The sequence below is a fragment of the Neovison vison genome, chromosome 5, assembly GCF_020171115.1.
Source record: "Neovison vison isolate M4711 chromosome 5, ASM_NN_V1, whole genome shotgun sequence".
Classification (NCBI taxonomy): Eukaryota; Metazoa; Chordata; class Mammalia; order Carnivora; family Mustelidae; genus Neogale; species Neogale vison.
This window is the reverse complement of record NC_058095.1, coordinates 90,604,102-90,623,327: the sequence shown is the minus strand read 5'-3', so window position 1 is coordinate 90,623,327 and position 19,226 is coordinate 90,604,102. Positions and strand designations below refer to the sequence as shown.

General features: G+C 42.9%; 1 protein-coding gene across 2 annotated transcripts in view; it reads left to right on the top strand.

Moving 5' to 3' along the window:
* LOC122906968 (ubiquitin carboxyl-terminal hydrolase 12-like) overlaps positions 1 to 19,226 on the top strand; it is a 233,103-nt gene that overhangs the window by 196,588 nt on the left and 17,289 nt on the right. Inside the window, exons 1-3 of one of the 2 annotated variants that reach the window (XR_006384648.1) lie at positions 12,880 to 12,937; positions 13,055 to 13,138; positions 13,574 to 13,650. Coding sequence is in view for 1 of the 2 variants with exons in the window: in XM_044249495.1 (XP_044105430.1) it covers positions 13,055 to 13,138 (84 nt within the window). In the remaining variant the exon portion in view is untranslated. Of the gene's footprint in view, positions 1 to 12,879; positions 12,938 to 13,054; positions 13,139 to 13,573; positions 13,651 to 19,226 lie in introns of those variants that run through there. The other variant, XM_044249495.1, reaches the window with a different exon arrangement.

The window sequence follows — 19,226 nt, the reverse complement described above, 5'->3', positions numbered from 1 at the left end:
GGTCCTTCTATTCCTAAATATCAGCGTTATAAAATGAGGATACTCATTAGAAATAGTTAAGATATATGAGAAAGAACAAGATGTTTTTACTGTGTCAGAAACATGAAGATTTATAGAAAAATTGTTTAGATCTAAGCTGTATTATCTAGTAAGAGCTAAGAAAAAGTGTAGGGTAGACACAGAGACTTGTGAAAGTGCTTATGGCCTTAGGTTACCTTGTGTCCTCAGTCACCAGCAGGTGTAGGATCTGAGCACGACAGCAGAGACCTTGTACAAATCGACACCAGACTTTTGAATGTGGTATTCTGGGTGGGTTCTGCTTACTGAGGTTGAGGAATATCTTGGGCTTGCCTTATTTCTCGCAGTTGGACTATTCCTTTTAGGGAATGGTTTTCTTTGACTCTTTTACGCATATCAGTTAGAGGATGTTAGAAGAACTGAACAAAGTCGCAGTTCTGTTACCAATTATTTTGAGAGCAGTGAGGTAAACGTTGCACGCATTTTTAGGAATATTCACTTAACTAATATTCCTACAAGAAATTAATGTGTAATTGATGTATTATTAGTATTTTGGATCAAGCAGTTTATGTTGGTGATGTAAAAACTTGGGAACAGCACACTGTCCTTTCATTTGTAGGTTGATAAAGGCTAAACATTCATGTCCAGTTGCAAGTTGCATTTTCCAAGTAAGCTTGTTAATATTTGAGCTACTCGTTTAGTCATTTCCAAAGCATCTCAGGCCTATACAGTGAACGATACATTGAAAAAGGTGAATGATTTGAAAAGGTGAGTGACTGGCTTGATATAAACAGCCAAGAATGATTATTGACTATGAAGAATAAAAAGGCAAATTACAAAGTATGATTTTTCTATCCCATTGGCTTAGACATGGATGGAGCAGCCCAACTTTTCTCTAGTTTTCAGTTTAAAATGTTGATGTTAAGTAGTCTCTGCAAGTGGAGCGCAAATTAGAATCTAATGCTGGCTTGTGAATTGTCTTTACTAGTCTTCGAATCCCTTTGCTAAAAACTGACGTTCAGCTAACATTTCTTCATTTAAATGGTTAATCTATGTTCTAGTATCGGTTGCTGAGAAACTAGCCACCCCAAATGTAGTGACACAAAACAAGCATTTGATTCTGCTCATGGATTCTGTGAGTCAGGAATTCAGACAGGGCACAGCAGGGATGACTTGTCCCTGTTAGGTGTAATCTGGGCCACAGCGGTGAGGAACTGAAAGCCAAGGACCAAAACATTTAGAACTAGAGAATCTACTTCTTTTTTTTATTTTCAAAGGCATTTCATGACACGTTTAATTTGGCTTCATACACGTCACACAAAGCAATGCACAAGACAAAGTCACCCAGCAAATGTGATACAACAAGAGGTAAGAAGTAAACGAGCCATAAGCGAAGTCAGTCTGTGAACACGCAGCTGGGGTGAAGGGCACACAGTTGGGGTGTTGGTTCTGGGTATCTCTTGGCACCTGCTGCTTGAACGTCTTGCATTGGAGGGTCTCTGTTATGTTCAGAGATCAAGGGGGCAGAGCCTTTGGGGGCAGTTGTCTTTTTGATGTGAAAGGTCAGCATCTGGCGAGTCTGACAGTTTGCTGCAAAGTCCTCTCTTTAAAAGGGGTTTAATCAGTCTGGGGGTTTTGCAGATCTTCTCTGGTTCTACTGGTTATCAGATCTGGATGTCATCAGCCTGGGCTGGTTTCAACAATACCTGGTCTTAGTGGCAACACCATTGGCTGCCTGCATCACTGCTTGACGTGAGTGATTCCATCTTGTTCTCTACAGTAGTGTGATGGTTAAGAGCACGGACTAACATCAGGTTGCCTGGATTTGACCCCAGCTCACCACTCACATACCATATCAGTGTGTGGCCCCAGGCATGAGTTTTCCTATTTGCAAAATGGGTGCACTAATAGAGCATACCCACAGAACTACTTGGAATAACAAATTAGGTGACATTTGTAAAGTATTTAAAATAGTGCCTGGCATGGAATAAGCATGACATGTTTGTTAAATACTTTTTAAATGAAGTGTTTGTGTAAAATGAATTGATGTTTGATAATCTGTCACCTACTTCTAAGATGGTTTTTTCATTCACACGCCGGGCACCCTGGTGGAGAAAACCAGAGGTGCTGGCTCAGCTAGGAAAGCCTATAGGTGGCCTTTCCAGCATGGCAGCCTCAGGGTATTTAAAGTTTTTATGTGGCATTCAGTGTGGCAGAAGCTAGATGACTTTGTATGAACTAATCTTGAAGGCACATATTACCCCTTGTGCTGTCACTCTGTTTGAAGCAGTCCACTCAGATTCAGTGGGACAGGGGACCTGGGCTTCACTTTGTGATGGGAGGAGGCCAAACATTTGCAGCCATGTTTTCCAACCAACCCAGACAGGCAACCAAGTGATACCATGAGTCACAGAATATGATTATTCTGACTGTGGCATCTCTGCACACAGTCTCACTCATTTGAAAGAAATTGAGAAGTTTCTTATCAACTCATAGAATTTCAGGGGCGCCTGGGTGGCTCAGTTGGTTAAGCATCTGCCTTCGGTTCGGGTTAGTGTTTCAAACATTTTTGCCAGCATTCTTTTCTTACGTATAATGTAAAAAGCAGAGATATATAGATAGATGATAGATAGATAGATAGATAGATAGATAGATTTGCAAATCATTTGAGAGTATGGGTATCCAGAATATATAAAGAATTTTTACAACTCAATGAAAAAGTAAGTAATCCACAATTTTAAATGGGTGAAAAATTTGAATAGATATTTCTCCAAGGAAGATTATTTAAATGGCCAGTAAACATGTAAATAAATGCTCAGGATCAGTAGTCAATTTTCATAATGGGCTTTCTTTTTTTTTTTTGTAAGTTGTAAGCATCCTGTATATATTTGGATACTAGAACCTTATTAAATATATCATTTGCAAATGTTTTCTTTTATTCTGTTGATTGTCCTTTCACTTTCCTATGCTCTTTGAACAACAGATGGGTTTAATCTTATGAAGTCCAGTTTCTCAGTGTTTTCTTTGTTTGCTTATGCTTTTGGTGTCATGGCCAAGAAATCAATGCCTAATCCAAGGTCACAAAGATTTATACCTGTTTTCTTCTAAGACGTTTATGGTCTTTGATCCATTTTTAATTAATCGTGATTAGAGAACATGCTATGTGTAATTCAGTCCTTTAAATTTAATTAAGGCTTTTTTTTAAAAAAAATTATTTTTTTTATGACCTAATACATGGTCTACCCTGGAAAATGCTCCATGTTTACTGTGGAAGAATGTGCTTTATGCTCTTGATGGGTGGATAGTTCTATAGATGTTGCTTTGGGTCTGGTTGATTCATAGTGTTATTAAAGTCTTTCCCTGTTCTTCTTTCCCTGTTCTTATCTGGCCATAAGTGTTCAATCCATTACTGCAGGTGTGGCATTGAAGTCCTAAACTATTATTGTTGAATTCTCTATTTCTCCTTTAATTCTGTCATTTTTCCCTTTATGGACTTTGTGTGTCTTTTGTTAGTTACACTTATAATTGTTACAGGTTCTTGATAGATTGAACATTTTCATCACTGTAAAATGTTGGTCGGTAGAAAGAGTTTTTTTTTTAAGATTTTTTTTGTTTGTTTATTTGGCAGACAGAGACATCACAAGTAGGCAGGGAGGCAGGCAGAGCAAGAGAGGGGAAAGCAGGCTCACTGCTGAGCAGAGAGCCTGATGCAGGGCTCAATCTCAGGACCCTGATATCATGACCTGAGCCAAAGGCAGAGGCTTAGCCCACTGAGCCACCCAGGCACCCCTAGAAACAATATTTTGTCTCAAATTCTCTTTGGTCTAAAATTAGTATACCTACTTAGCTGTCTTTAGGTTATTATTTGCATGGTATACTTTTTTTTTCTTCTTTTAATTTTGACCTGTATGTGTCTATGTGTGTGTCTCTTGTAGACACACTTACAGTTGGATCTTTTATTTTTTTATCCATTCTGCCAATCATTAACTTTTCAGTGGAGTATTTAATTTATATTTAAATATATTCATTATATTATTTATATTTATAAATTTATTGTATTTATTTATATTACTGATGAGGCAGGATTTATGTCTGCCATTTTGCTATTCTGTCATTTTTTTGTTTCTCTGTTCTTCCATTACTTCCTACTTTTGTATTTTTATGTATTTTCTAGTATTCCCTTCATCATTTCTGTTTACATATATATTTTTAATTGTTTTCTTGGTAGTAGCCCTGGGGATTATAATTAGCATCTTAATTTATAACAGTCTAGTTTAGATTAATACAAACTTAATATCACTAGAGTACAGAAACTTAGCTCATAGATGTTTCTTCCCCATTTTTTGTGCTGTTGATGTTATACAAATTACATCTTTATACATTATATACCCATCCAAACAATATAATTATTTCTTTTTGCAGTTGTCTTTTAAATCAGATAAAATATAAAAGGAGTCATGAAACCAAAACTACTTTTTTTTTCAAGATTTTATTTATTTATTTGACAGAGACAATGAGGGAGGGAACACAAGCAGGGGGAGTGGGAGAGAGAGAAGCAGGCTTCCCACATGAGCAGCCCCATGTGGGGCTGGATTTGGGACCCTGAGATCATGACCTGAGCCTGAAGGCAGCCGCTTAACAACTGAGCCACCCAGGCGCTCCCCAAAACTACTTGTATGCTTTTATGTTTGTGTAGTTACCCTTACCAGCACTCATTTCTTCATGTGGATATGAGGTACTAAGTACCTTCCATAGCAGTCTGAAAGACTTCCTTTTGTGTTTTTTTGTAGGGCAGGTCTGATAGCAACAAACTTTTCATCTGGGAATGTCTTCATTTCTCCTGTTTTTGAAGGATGTTTTTTCCAGTTATAGGCTTCTTGGACAGTGTTAGTTTAGCACTTTGTGTTTACCACAGTCTCCTAGCATCGATGGTTTCTGAAGAGAAATCAGTTGTCAGTCTTACTGAGGTTCAGATGTATGTGATATGAGGTATTTTTCTCTTGCTGCTTTCAAGATTCATCAAATTCAGCAAGATTTTGGTTATGTCTTCAAATATTCTTTCTGCCCTCTTTTCTCTCAAAAATGACATATGCCATTTTTGTGGAATTCCAATTATCCATATATTAATATTCTTGTTTGTATCTCAGAGGTCCTTGAGAGTCTATCTTTTTTTTTTTTTAATCCTCATTTTTTTCTTTTTGTTCCTGAGACTGGGTAATCTCAATTCACATATCTTTGAGTTCATGGATTCTTTCTTCTCCCTGTTCAAATGTGTTGTGAATTCATTTTATTTATTATACTTTTAAACTCCAGGATTTCTATTTGGTTCTTTACTATAACTTATATTTCTTTATTGACATTTTTATTTGGTGAGACATCATTCATATGTTTTCCTTTAGGAATGATTTTGTATGTTCTTGGAACATATCTGTAATGCCTGATATAAGTCATTGTCTACTAAGATCAATGTCTAGGCCTCTACAGGTATAAGGTTACTATGATACATACACAAAGCTTCTTTTCCCCCATCCCTGTTGTCTTTGGGGATTCTCCTGATGTACATGTTGATATGCTTGATGGTGTCCCATAGGGCCCTCCGTTGATTTTTCTGTATTCTTTTTTCTTTGACTCTTCAGCCTGGTTAATTTTAATTTCTTTATTCATACAGCATTCTCTTGATATCCTTTATTAATTCTTTGGGCATATTTAAGACCATTGATTTAATATCTTAGTAATTCTTAACATCTAGCATTCCTCAGGGATAGTTTTTATCAAATTCTTTTTCTCCTCTCAAAGTGCTACGGTTTCCTGTTTCTTTGTATGCTTTGTAACTTTTTAAAACAGATTTTTATTTATTTATTTGGCTGAGAGAGACACAGTGAGAGAGGGAACACAATGAGGGGGAGTGGGAGAGGGGAAAGCAGGCTTCCCTTGGAGCAGAGAGCGTGATGTGGGACTGGATCCCAGGGCCGAAGGCGGATGCTTAATGACTGAGCCACCCAGGCATCCCGTTTTATACCTTTTTGTTCAGAACTGGACCATTTGAATATTACGGTGTGGAGACTTGGGAATCAGATTCTCCCATTTCTCAGTGATTGCTGTTGAGGGATGCTGTCATCTCTTTGTGTGGTGACTTTTCCAAAATGACTTTGCAAAACCTGTATTCTTTGCTTTGTGTGGTTACTGCAGTTTCTTATACGTTATATTTGGTCAGCTTGTGACCTGGCAGAGATTTACTTAAATGTCTAGGTCTTCCCTCCCACCACCCAAAAAATCCAGAAAGGGAAGTTCATGCAGCCCAGGAGGGTGGAAGCAAATGCAGGTGTCTCTGTTGTTTCCCTAGGCTGCCTCCAGTATGATAAGATACATAATCCAAATGTTAGGAGGGCAAGGTCCCCATTGCCCACCCTGGCACCAGCCAGCACTCGAGGCACATGGGCCCTGTGCCTGCCTGGGCTGCGAGGCAGAGGGACAGGGGCTGTTTGCTGGTTCATGCACTCTACTCTCTGACCTGGGTTTAGCATCCTCTGTCTTCAGCAGCCACTCCCCTGATTGGTGTAAATGCTCTGAAATAGTTGATTCTCATGAGTTTCCATGATTTGTGGTGGTATTGATCCCTGGAGCTTCAATTTTCTGTGACGTCACTCCACCCGTGGTTATATTTTGGACATGCTGTGGTGGCAGCTGCAGTCAGTTCCTGTCTGTGTTTGACAAAACTATTTAAGTTTCATGATATTTTTACTTTTTATTAGGGTGACCAGGAGTACATTTAGCCTCTAGAATCTGGAGTATGAACTCTGTTGTAGTAACAGTAACTCAGGAAATAATTTTTATTTCCCTTCAATTTAATAATACCTTGTCTCTATATAGTGATTTTTGTCACAGGAATGTGACAGGCTTTACAAATAGGTCATTATTTGTAAAAATGGAAGTGTTCACGTTTTTGTAAGTAGAAAAGAATTGAACATGTGTTTTCTGATTGAGCGTTATCATATAATCAGTTATCCTAGTCACGTGTCCAAAGCTGGCCTAGTACTGGTCCAGGGCTCCTTATTTTTTATAGAGCAAAATATTCTGTTCTATTATTTGGTAAAATAGAATAGAAAAATGATAAAAAGAATATGGTAGAGCTTAAAGTAATGTCACATTTCTTGTTATTTGTTTGACCAGAGTAGGTGAATCTCCACAGAGAGGCTATAAAAACCAGATCTTAACCTTTTTTGTCATAAGTAAGGTACCATTAAGGGAGTTCAGGTATGGTTCTGTTTTAAATGTGTATCTGTACTTGAGAGTGTTGTATAATTTTCTCAGGAAAGTTTTTTTTGGTATTGATATAAATAGGACTTGTAAAATTCAGTGTACTCACTCAAATTAAGCATGCCATTATATGAAACTTGGTCATATTTGAGAAATTTCTTTTTGATGTTCTTATTAAGCTGACCAGAGGCTTAGCAGAGTAATTTGTGCTAAGCCCAGTGTCACCATCATAACTTTCTGACAGAGCTGAATTAATGAGAGCATTTTCAGTAACTCCTTGTCTCATGAACACTTAAGAGATTAAAGACGTGGATTTTTGTTGTTGTTTTTGGCACCAAGTCAATGTTATCACTTTCTCATTCTTTGACTGATTTAAAAGATTTAAAAGTGAATCTGAATCTTATTTTATTCTCTACATATAAATATTCTCTACAAATAACACATTTATTTGTGAATTATATAGCTAATCATTTCACTGAAGATGTTAGATCAAGTAATACAGAGATCATAGCTTTTAACACCTAATAGGAATATTGAGGTTCTAATGGATATGTGAACTTCTGGAGGTGAAAGTTACCTGTCTGATGTTTTTGGTTTGGTCATTTATCATTGAATTATAATGATTCAGATATGTAACTTGCTTAGCTTCTGTCTCTTACATGGTGTGTTTGTGTATATATTACTGTTAGGTGGAAAAGATTATATAAGTGCAGGTCTGAATTTGCAGTCATTTGGTCAGTGATTAATCATAGAATTGAATTTTCCATAGTTGCTTAGATGGAGAATGTTACCTGTGTAACTTACATGTCGTGTATATGCCCCTGTGGCGGCTGCTGACGAAGGGAGTAAACTGCTTTAATTTCTTCTGAAAAGAACTATATTCTTGAAAACTTTGAAAACTTGCCAGAAGTCTTCCCTGCTGGGTTGAAGATTTTGGGGGTGCTGTGGAAGATAGAGGGAAGTTGGAGGTACACATGAACAGGTACATATGCACCATTGGGTAAAAAGTTTATATGGCGTCATCTCCATGGAACTTACAAAGAGGGCTTTCAGAAGACCTGTGATGGTAACAGAGGCCAGAGCCCTTCGGGAGTGTGATTGATTTCCAGAGGTTGATAATTGGTTGTATAGTAGTTCGGTGATACGAAGGTGTTTTGAGTTCTCCATTTGTGTTGGAGACCATCCCACCCTCTCTGTGTGTACCATTTATACCATGTGATGTCTTGCCAGGGTTGGCTTTGCTTTGTGCAGATCTCGGATTCTCAGACAGTACTTGCCACCCTCTGTGACATGCTGCGAGGGGGCCTTGCCACTCTTGGGCCTGGCCCAATCTTAAGAAGCCCATGTACTTTCTGTGGAGCATGTTTTCCCTTTGATGGCCGAGTTAAAACCAGAGGAGGCCACTGTAGAGGTCCTAGACCAAGATTCTTGGAATGATGGTGCACCAGTGTGGAGTGTCCAGATACTTTCTCAGTTATTTTGGCAGTGTCAGTCTCTTGGGGGGGTTGATCTGAAGTTGGGACTAAGAAGGAGTAAAGAAACTATTGGTTTAGTGTCTACTGTGCCAGACATTGTTCTAAATATTCTATACAGTTTTTAGAAACAGGCCATAATAAGTAAGCATTTTGTCCGCCCTGTTTTCCACATTTGGAAATTGGAGCACAAGAGTGTGAACTGTTTTGCCTTAAGTTCACACCGTGATTGTGAATCCATGTTGCTGCTGTCTTAGAATTATAACATTTTAGATTCACAGTGGATGCCATAAATCTGGTCTCTCTTACCTTGCTGATGAGAAAAGCAAGGCAGAGTGATTCTGGATGGTGACGCTGTGCTTAGCTCTAGGCCACGAAGGCAGGCCTCCTGCTTACAAGCCATTACTCAGTGATGGCACAGCCAGCATTTGGAATGGTCAAGTGTCTACTCATATTCTCTGGGCTCTTGTTTCACCAGCCTGTAAAGCTAGAATCGAAATACCTCTGAAGGAAAATTCAAGGCTTGGCTCTTTTAGTTACATCTGTTTATAAAGCCTTTCCCCAATTCTGCAGCTCCCAGAGTCATTCCTGTCCTGATAGTCTATAGTACATACTGCATACTAACATAATTTGACATTTGTTTTCCCCTCTGTAATTTTAAATTTATTTGCAATCATTTTCTATGTGGTTTCATGAAAAACCAATTTTTATTCACTGTATACTCCTCAATTGGATCATGACTTCATGATTCTTTCTTACCCGTTTAAATCTTTGGTAGCACTGTCTATATCAAAACTTCTTTTATTTAAACTCACAAGGGATGGGTGCCTGCGTGGCTCAGTCAGATAAGCATCTGCCTTCTGCTTGGGTCATGATCCCAGGGTCCTGAGATTGAGCCGCGCATCCGCACCTCTCTCTTCCTTTCTGCTCTGTCTTTCTCAAATAAATAAATAAAATCTTCAAAAAGATTTAAAAAATTAACTCACACTGGGGGGGCAGCGGCGGCGGCGGGAGGGGCCGGCGGGGGCAGACAAAGCAATGGCTAATGAATGGGAGCGCCCGCCCGCGCTGGCCATCGTCCGCAGGCGGGCTGTGCCTCCGACAGATCTGGAGCCCCAGGCCCCAGTCCTGGCGCGCCTTTGCGGGTCGGGGCTGGAGCGGGAGGAAGGCGAGGGGCGGGGCCAGGCGGGGTCGGGACGCGGGGCCCAGAGGGTGGGGTGGGGTGCGGTGGCCGGGGTCGCCGGGACGCGGTGCGCGCTGGGCCGGGGGCGTCTTCGGGGGCGCAGGCGCGGTCTTCCGTGGGGCCTGGACTCCGCCGGGGCCGCCCGCCGGGGCCGCCCGCCTCGGCCGCGGAGCCCGCCTCGCTGAGGCCGGCCCGCAACCCCTGGGACCTCCGGCCCGCGCCCCCCCTCCCTCGGGCCCCCCAGCTGACAGCTGGCGCGCCCGGGCCAGGCGGGTCGCGCCCGAGACGGGTTTTCCGGACGGTGGCGCTCTGTTGACGAAATGCCCCGAGCGCCTGTATGTTGTGTGGCCGGGGCGGGCCGGCGTGCGCTCCGCCTTCTGCCCCAGGCGCTTCCTCCGTCCCCGCGAGGCGCCAGAGAGCCGAGGCGCGCGCGACCGCCCGCGCGTTTCCAGGAAGAGCCGCCGCGGCGGGTCGGGGTGCGGGGAAGCGCGGCCGCCACGGCTCTGAGCAGGCCGGACTTCGTGGGTGAGACGCGAATCGAGGTTGGGCTTTCTCGTCGCCGTTGTCCCTCCCGGCCGGACTCGGTCGTCCGTGGGTCTCGTTTCGCCCTTTGCCGTGAGCGGCACCGCCCCGCCCCGCCAGGCGGCTCCGGCCGCACGTCTCCGCCGAGAAAACGGGAAGTTGTTCCGGAGTTCGCTCTAACGGGATTCCGCGCACCGTTTCTGCGAAGCCGCTTCAGGGCACGCGGGGCCCCAGGGGTCAGCGCCCGCCGATCTGAGCCGAGTCCTGGGATCCTCCGCGGGGAGGTTCTCTCGCTGTTGCCGCCGCTCCGGGCCCGCTGGCCCTCGGGTCAATCAATGAAATCTTTTAAAAAACTCGGTTCAGACTTCAGCGAAGCGGGTGCGTCCAAGCAGGGCACCTCGTGCAGCTCCACAAGCGAACAAGTTTCGCTCCTCCGCGTCGTCGTGGCGAAGTTCCGGGGCGGGATGACCCTGTCGGCGTCGGGACGCGTGCGAGGAAGAGGAAGCCGCGTTCCCGTCGGGTCGGCACCGAGGCGAGGCCGCGTCTGGAGAGGAAAGTGCTCCCGGGAGCAGCGCTCGGCTCTGGGGGTCCGGGGTACGCGGGTGCGGGGACGCACGTTCGGGGCCGCCCGCGCCGGCCGCGTCTCCCGCAGCGCTTCTACGCACGAGACCCGCACCGGGTCCACGCTAGGCGAGAGCCGGGATCCGTGCGCCTGCCCGTTGGCCCGCGCGACAGCACCCGCCAAGCTGCGTGTCCCGCGTGGGCCTGGTGTTTCCGACGTGAAGACGCCGCTGCGCTGGGTGTCCCCGCACGCGCGCCGGGGTTGGTGAGGGACCCGCTGCCAAGGGAGCGGCCTCAGCCTGGAGCACGGGCGCTGCGAGGACAGTCGGCTGGATCTGCGGCCACGCATGCCAGAGCGCCCCGGGGCGTGAGGCGTGTCGGACTGTGTCCCCGCCGAGGCCGCAGAGCGAGCAGAGGGCGGAGGCGCGGCCGGTGCAGCCGGTGGAGCGGGGGTCGCCGTCCGCGCGCGCCTCGTCTTCACGCTGCGTTCGCGGCTTTTCCTTGCGGGGCCTCGGCAGCTCCGGCTCGTGGACGCTGGTCCGACGGCCTTCGGCGGCGGCGGCCTCGTGAGGGACGGCAGGTGGGGCGCTGGCGCGGAGCCGAGCCCAGGGGGGCTCCGCCGCTGCAGCCTGCTCCGTCCTGCCGAGCCTCGCGCACCAAGCGGCGTCCTGCTGCGGCTTACTCTGCTCGTGGCCGCCAGGGCTCGCGGCCGGGCCGTAGGCGGCTGTTCTCGCCGGCGCGCGGGGCCCCGAGGAGTTGGGCTGCGTGGAGCCCGCGGGAGCCTCCGGCCGTCCTGCAGCCTGTGCGGCGCGGGCGCTCCACGGGGCTCCCACGACTGTCCCGGGGCTCCCCCTTCTCTCGCCCGTGTCTCTCCAGCCCTCCCTCACCCCACGTTCCAGCGCCGGGCCTGTCTGCGTCGGGACGTGGCTCTGATCCCTCCCACGTGAATCCCTAGGCGACGTGCTTCTGGTGGTCATTTCCCTATGGTGTCCCTAGACTGTGCGTACATGGTACTCATAGCTACTCCTGTTTGCGTAAGTACATAGTATGTACAGCCACGTAATCTGTCACAAGTTAATGATGCTGATCTTATAAAATTGATGCGCCATTGAAGCAGGAAGGCATTTACTGCACTGGGCTTATAGCCCTTGTGTGTGAGAGGTACAGTCAGAGATCTCCTATTGTGTGCTAACCTTAAGCATAGAGTCTTTGAAGGGAAGAGCTAGGAAAATTGGTGTCTGAAGTTCTGTCCTAATCCAATTCAAACGAATGAGTAATAACTTGAATTTTTTTAAATCAGATGAGTTACCCATAATTCAAACAGAACTTTATGTTAGATTTTATTTTTGAAGAAGAAGAAGGATTAAAGGAGGTCATCAATGAAGACTATAATTTGGTCGTCAGTGAAGATTGTAATTTGGCATTTTAGACAAAATTATTTCCTTGAATAATAAAACAGCACAGGTGTGATGCCCTTTTCCAAGTGTCCCCATTTACTCTTAGCCCGTTTTTTTTTTTTTTTAAGAATTAGTATATATGGGCAGTTTATTTCTTGTTTCACCATAATACCAAGGTTTTGGGAAATAATGGGATTTCCCATCCTCATCTTTGCCAGAAAGGGAATCAGTCACAGGTGGACTTTGCTGTTTAACCTGTACGTGTGTTGAGAGTCCTTTACTCAGTGTCCTTTTGGATAATCCAGATCCAGTAGATTTCTTTTGAACTCGTGGAAGATGAATTCTTCAGTACTCACTACTACTGATAGAATGAATGCATTTAATTCTGTCACTTCAGAACAATGATTTACTGACAGGTAAAGAAATCAAAGGTAATTCCCTATTTTTACAGATAAGCAGCAAAGATGAAGATTTTTTAGACCTTTCTGTTGAGTGGAACAAAACACATCGATCACTCACTGCTTAAGGTAACTGGAGAGTTACTTATTTTGAAGTTTAATGACTATCTTTGGTTTAGAGTCCTTTTAAATTAATACACAGTTTTCTGGTATAGACTAAATAAATTTATCTTGAATTTTACACAGGGGTTTCAGCAACACAGAAACTCTGTGCAGTGAATACAAATATTACTGTGAAGAATGTCGCAGCAAACAGGACGCACACAAACGGTAATGTAACATTTTTAAAATTTGGTAGTAGTTCTCTGGCAGTGGGTCGTGTAGATGGGCTTTCCTAGCTGAAAGTTATGCCTGAAAATCTACAGAGTAAAAATGCCTAGTTTTATCATTAAGTAATTAAGACTCACTAAGTTATTCCTGGGTAAGAAACAGTCAGCTCTGCAACCTCCAGTGATTTTCTCCACTTAATGAAAGTTGTTTAAGAATCAACAACCAGTACAGTTAAGATACTTGACTTTGAAGCTTGCATGCTTTATGTAAACTTGGTCTTGGTGAGGAGAAAGAGTGGGGAAGATCCTTTTCCTCGCCTCTACTGTCGCTTCTGCTATCCCCACATAGGATCTTGTGCTCTCTCTCATTTGGTATCTGGTGTCCAGGAATGGAATCGCGTCATCACCATTCTTATTATTTTACTTTTTATTTTAGAACAATCTCAAGCTCAAAGAAAAGTTGTATGAACAGTACCAAGAATGCTTTTTTACCCAAAACCACTCAAACGTAAGGTATGATGTCCCGTGATCGTGAACACGTGAGTGGCTGTTTCATACCAACAGGGAAGTTTCCCTATTGCCATAGTCACCCCCCTGGGGCAAGTCACGCTGGCATGTTAACTGTTCTAATGGAAGGTATTTCATTAGCACGGATGTTCCAGTACTGTCCTTTCTGGAACAAAACGATCCAGTTCAGAAACACATGTTATCTTTAGTATTCATGTCTCTTGTCTTTTTACATTTCGAACAGTCTTTTCTTGGCTTTAAAAATCTCAATGCTTTTGAAAATTATAGATTATTTTATAGATTGTCCCTCTTTGGGTTCATCTCAAAGATTGCCCCTCTTTGTGTTCTTATGATGAGGTTCAGGTTATGTATTCTGGTGGGCATCTCACAGAGGGATGCTCTATTCTCATTGTATCCTCTTATCCATGATTCCAATTTGTCTCACGTGTGGGGTCCCTCAGACCACTCCTGAGACACACTGGAAGGACTCACGAGACTCTGCATGTATGGTCAGGCCCACAGCCAAGACTTGTTACAGGGAAAGATGGCAAAGCATCTCTGCAGAGCAGAAAGCCAGGGGAGCTTCCAAGAGTTCAGTGCCATGGAGTCCCGCAAAACACCTAACCTCCGGGTGCCTGGGTGGCTCAGTGGGTTAGGCCGCTGCCTTCAGCTCAGGTCATGATCTCAGGGTCCTGGGATCGAGTCCCGCATCGGGCTCTGTGCTCGGCGGGGGGCCTGCTTCTCTCTCTCTCTCTCTCTCTCTCTGCCTGCCTCTCCGTCTACTTGTGATCTCTCTCTGTCAAGTAAATAAATAAATAATCTTAAAAAAAAAAAGACACCTAACCTCCTTCAGTACTGAGTAGGACATGGGGGAGGTGTCGTCTCCCCCGGAGGCTCATTATAGACCTAGTGTCCAAGGTTTTAAACTGAGGGCCAGGCATGTAGGTACCCTTCTGTCTTCCAGAATTCTAGACACTCTGAAGGAAAGGAGGTGTTGAGTTTAAACCATATTGTTTGTCCAGACAATTTAGGTCTATTGAGACACTCCCATCATTTAGGGAATGGTGGAAACACTCCTCAAATCCAAATTCTCATATGTCAACCAAGGACCATCCTTGCCAGCAGGCCTTTCCAGAAAGGATAGTCTGAGGCCTGCGAGGTTAACACTTTCCTGCCCATCCAGTTACTGGTGCTGTTCTGTTTGAGCACTTGACTGTGGTGATGTCTCCCAGAGGTCTTCTCTGTTAAGCAATGGTTTTTCCATTTATATAATTCATAAGTATTTTGTGTGGAGGTATTTTGAGGTTGTACATATGCCCATTCCTCATCAGACTTCTAATTTTTTTCATTTTCTAAATCTCAGCATGGACTCAAGGATTTTTTTTTTTTTTTAATTCAGTGGGTTATGCTCCATTACCATTCAGCCAGTGGGGGCCCTTTCAAGCTATCACCCGTGTCTTTTTGGCATGTCCCATATTCTTGAGTGACCCTTCACTTCGTAGCATAACATAACATAAGATGTTCCATGCTCATCTTGTACTCTCCTTGCCCCGACTCTGGTATCAGCCATTTATCCCAGGAGGCCTGCTTTCTTACAGGAGGACGATGATGTTTAGGAAGCAGGACTTTGGTATATAGATATGCTCACTGATACCAGGATGTCTGTGTTCCTGAGCCCCCTAGTGAAGTGAGCTGGACGATGTGTGTGTATGTATGTACTCCACACATGCTTACGTCAACCTGTCGATATTATCATGGATCTGTCTATACTGAGAAGCCATGAAGTCACAATGATATCCACAGTTTCAGCCGACGCCATAGGGTTCATTCTAGCTTTGCCCTTTTTAATATTCATAATTTCCTTCTGACAGTACAAATTGGTTCCCAGTATCCTTCTGTATTTACTTACCTGGTTAGTGACCCTGTCCGTAACTGATCTTACCCCTCAACCGCCATGCATGCACTCAACTCCCTATTGCACAGACACGCTTTCTGCTCTGCTCAGTCTTCTCCTCTCCCCTGCCTGCCCAGATGTCTACCCTGGAGGGCCCTACCTACCTAAATGGTTACACTGAAACGTTCATGAAAGGAAGAAGAACTTAGATTTTTAAATGACTGTGTTTTTATCTGTATTTTGGACACATGTATCAAGTAGGAAGGGAGATGTTTTAGGTGATGAGCCCAAGTAATCAAAACAGAGTACTCATTGTCCCCTTCTATTAGTGACGACGATTAGAGTACCTCCCCTAAGTTTGGTTATGCCATGGGGGGTGATAAAATAGATTAACCCTGAAAATGTTGAAGAAGGTGCCTAAGACTATTGGTTAAGGAAGACAGAGTTGAGGACTAGATGTAGCTCAGAGGAGTGCCGTGACAAACTTCTTTGGCTCCACGGAGGTAAGTGCATCTGTGAGCATGAGCTATTCTTCATCCAGAATCACAAATAGCCAGACATGAGTAATTAGAATTTGTCCAGCAACTCCAGCTGCTTGTTTTGAAGACATCCATGTGATTTTAATATAGTATTTAATAGTAGATCTTTTATTAAAATGCGTGGGAAATATATATACTCTGTCAAGAAATTAGAAAACACAGATTAAGTATAAATCAGTTTAGAATCATTATTTATAAAATCACTGTTAACATTTTTGTGTGTATCCTAGATTTTTAAAGAATGTATGTGTGTACACATGTAATTCTTGAAATGGAATTGAATTCTATGTACAGTTTTATAATTTTTTTCCCTTAATAAATTACAGACATGTCAGTGAAAGTATACTTTTACATCATTCTTCAGAGGTGCTGCATAGTACTTTTTATATGGGCATGCCATAATTACTGAGTTTCTAAATCTAATAGTTTATATTGTTCCCTTTTTTCACTGCTATAAGGCTTTGATAAACATATTTTGTATGTATACCTCTACCCATACACACATTTTCACACAGGTTTTAGGCTGTTTCTATAGGATAAATTGTGTGTGGGTTTATGGAAAGATAGTACAGAAATCATTTTCTACTAGGATCTAGTGTCAGCCCTTCTGATAACTTGCACTGTGATATTGGGCAAGTCATTTAACCTTTTGGGTCTCACTTGATTAGTTGCTGTCTAAGATCCCTACCAGCTGTAGAAGTCTATAGTTTCTGGTCTCAGAATAAAAGAAAAAGATAGTGGATATACAGATCATCATTCTAATTAAACAAAAATCATTTTGACATTAAAATGTTTCAGTCTGGGGGTGCTGGGTGGCTTAGTTGGCTAGGCATCTGACTCTTGATTTCAGCTCAGGTCTTGATATCAGGGTTATGAGACCGAGCCCCCATGTGGAGTCTGCTTGGGATTCCTCTCTCCCTATCCTCCTATCCCCCTTCCTGCTTGCACACATTCTCTCTTTCAAATTAATAAATAAACAAAAGGTTTCAGTCTGTCTGAAGGACAAAAACCACATGATCACCTCAGTGGATAAAGAAAAGGTATTTGATAGAATTCAACACCTGTCTATGATAAAAGAACACTCAACAGACTAGGGATAGAAAAAACATACCTCAACATAATGAAGGCCCTCTGTGACAAGCCCACAGCTACCATACTCAGTGGTGAAAAACTGAAGAGCTTGTCCTCTTGGATCAAGAACAAGACAAGGATGTCTACTCTTGCCACTTTAATTCAACATAGTGTTGGAAGTCCTAGAGCAGTTAGATAAGAAAAAGAAAAGAAAAGAAAAGAAAAGAAAGACAGCCAGATGGGAAAAGAAGTTAAATTATCTCTGTTCACAGATAATATGATCTTGTATGCAGAAAACCCTAAAGATTAAACAACAACAACAAAAAGCCTTGTTAGAACTAGTAAGTACTCAGCAGAGGTGCAGATACAAAATCAGCACGTGAAAGTCCATTGCATTTCTGTACCCTGACTTGAACAGTTAGTGTATAATCTGAACAATCTGAAAAGATTGTTGAACTATCTGAACAATCTGAAAAGAAAATTAGCAAAATAATCCCATTTACAGTAGTATCAAAAAAGAATAAAATATTTAGAAATTGACTTAACAAAGGAGGCCAAAGACTTACACACTAAAAAAAATAAGATATTGCTAAAAGAAATTAAAGAAGGTAACAAATCAATGAAAAGATACTCTGTGTTTGTGAATTGCAAGACTTAACGTCAAAATGGTCATAGTACCCAAAGCAGTCTGCAGATTCAGTTTAATGCCTACCAAAGTCTCAATTGAGTTTTCTGATGACATAGGAAAAAAAACATCCAAAATTTCATATGGGAAATCTTAAAGGACTCTTAAAGCCAAACAATTTCAAAAGAAAAAGCTGGAGACCTTATACTTTTTAACTTCAAAACATATTATAGAGCTACAGTAATCGAAGCAGTGTGGTAGTAGCAATAAAGACAGACATGTAGGCCAGTGGTATAGAATAGAGAGCCCAGCAGTAAATCCTCATTTATACAGTCAGATGATCTCCAAGAGTGCCAGTGCTACAAATAGATAAAGTACAGCCTCTTCAACACATAGTTTGGGAACACTGGATATCCATATGCAAAAGAATGAAGTTGGACCCTTATACCATATACAGAACTTAATTCAAAATGGATTAATGACCTAAACGTAAGGCCACAACTAGAAAACTCCTTAAAAAAGAAACACATGGGAAAATCTTCATGACATTGAATTTGGTAATCGTTTCTTAAGTACGACACCGAAAGCATAAGCAACAAAGGCAAAAATAGGCTGGACCATAAGAAACTCAAAAACTTCTGCATAACGAAAGAAACAATAAATGGAGTGAAAAGGCATGAATGGGAGAAAATACTTGAAAACCAATATGTGATAAGAGGTTAATATCCAGGATACATGAAGATCTCCTATAGCTCAACAACATAAACCAGTGACCCAATTTAAAAATGAAGAAGGAGGGACGCCTGGGTGGCTCAGTGGGTTAAAGCCTCTGCCTTCGGCTCTGGTCATGATCCCAGAGGCCTGGGATTGAGCCCCACATCGGGCTCTCTGCTCAGCGGGGAGCCTGCTTCCCCACCCCCTCTGCCTGCCTCTCTGCCTACTTGTGATTTCTGTCAAATAAATAAAATCTTTTAAAAAAAATGGACAAGGAACTTGAATGTTTTCCAAAGAAGATAAAAAATGGCCAACAAGCATATGAGAAGACAGTTAACGTCACAGATCATCAGGGAACTGCAAATCAGAACCACAGTGAGGTATCCCCTCACACTTGTTAGAAAACTCACATCGGAAAAATAAAATAAGTGTTGATAGCGGGGAGAAATTGGAAACTTGTATACTTTTGGTAGGAAGGTTAAGTGGTGCAGCTGCTTTGGAAAACAGTATGGAGGCTCCTCAGAATACTAAAAACAGAATTACCACATGACCCAGCATTCTTGCTTCTAGATACACACCCAAAAGAATTTGAAAACAGTGTATCAAAGAGATTATGTGTACTCCTTTGTTTATTGCTGCAGTGTTCACATTAACAAAGAGTTGGAAACAACTTAAATGTCCATCAACAGATGAATGGATAAAGAACATGTGGGATGGACATCTAGTGGATATTATTCTG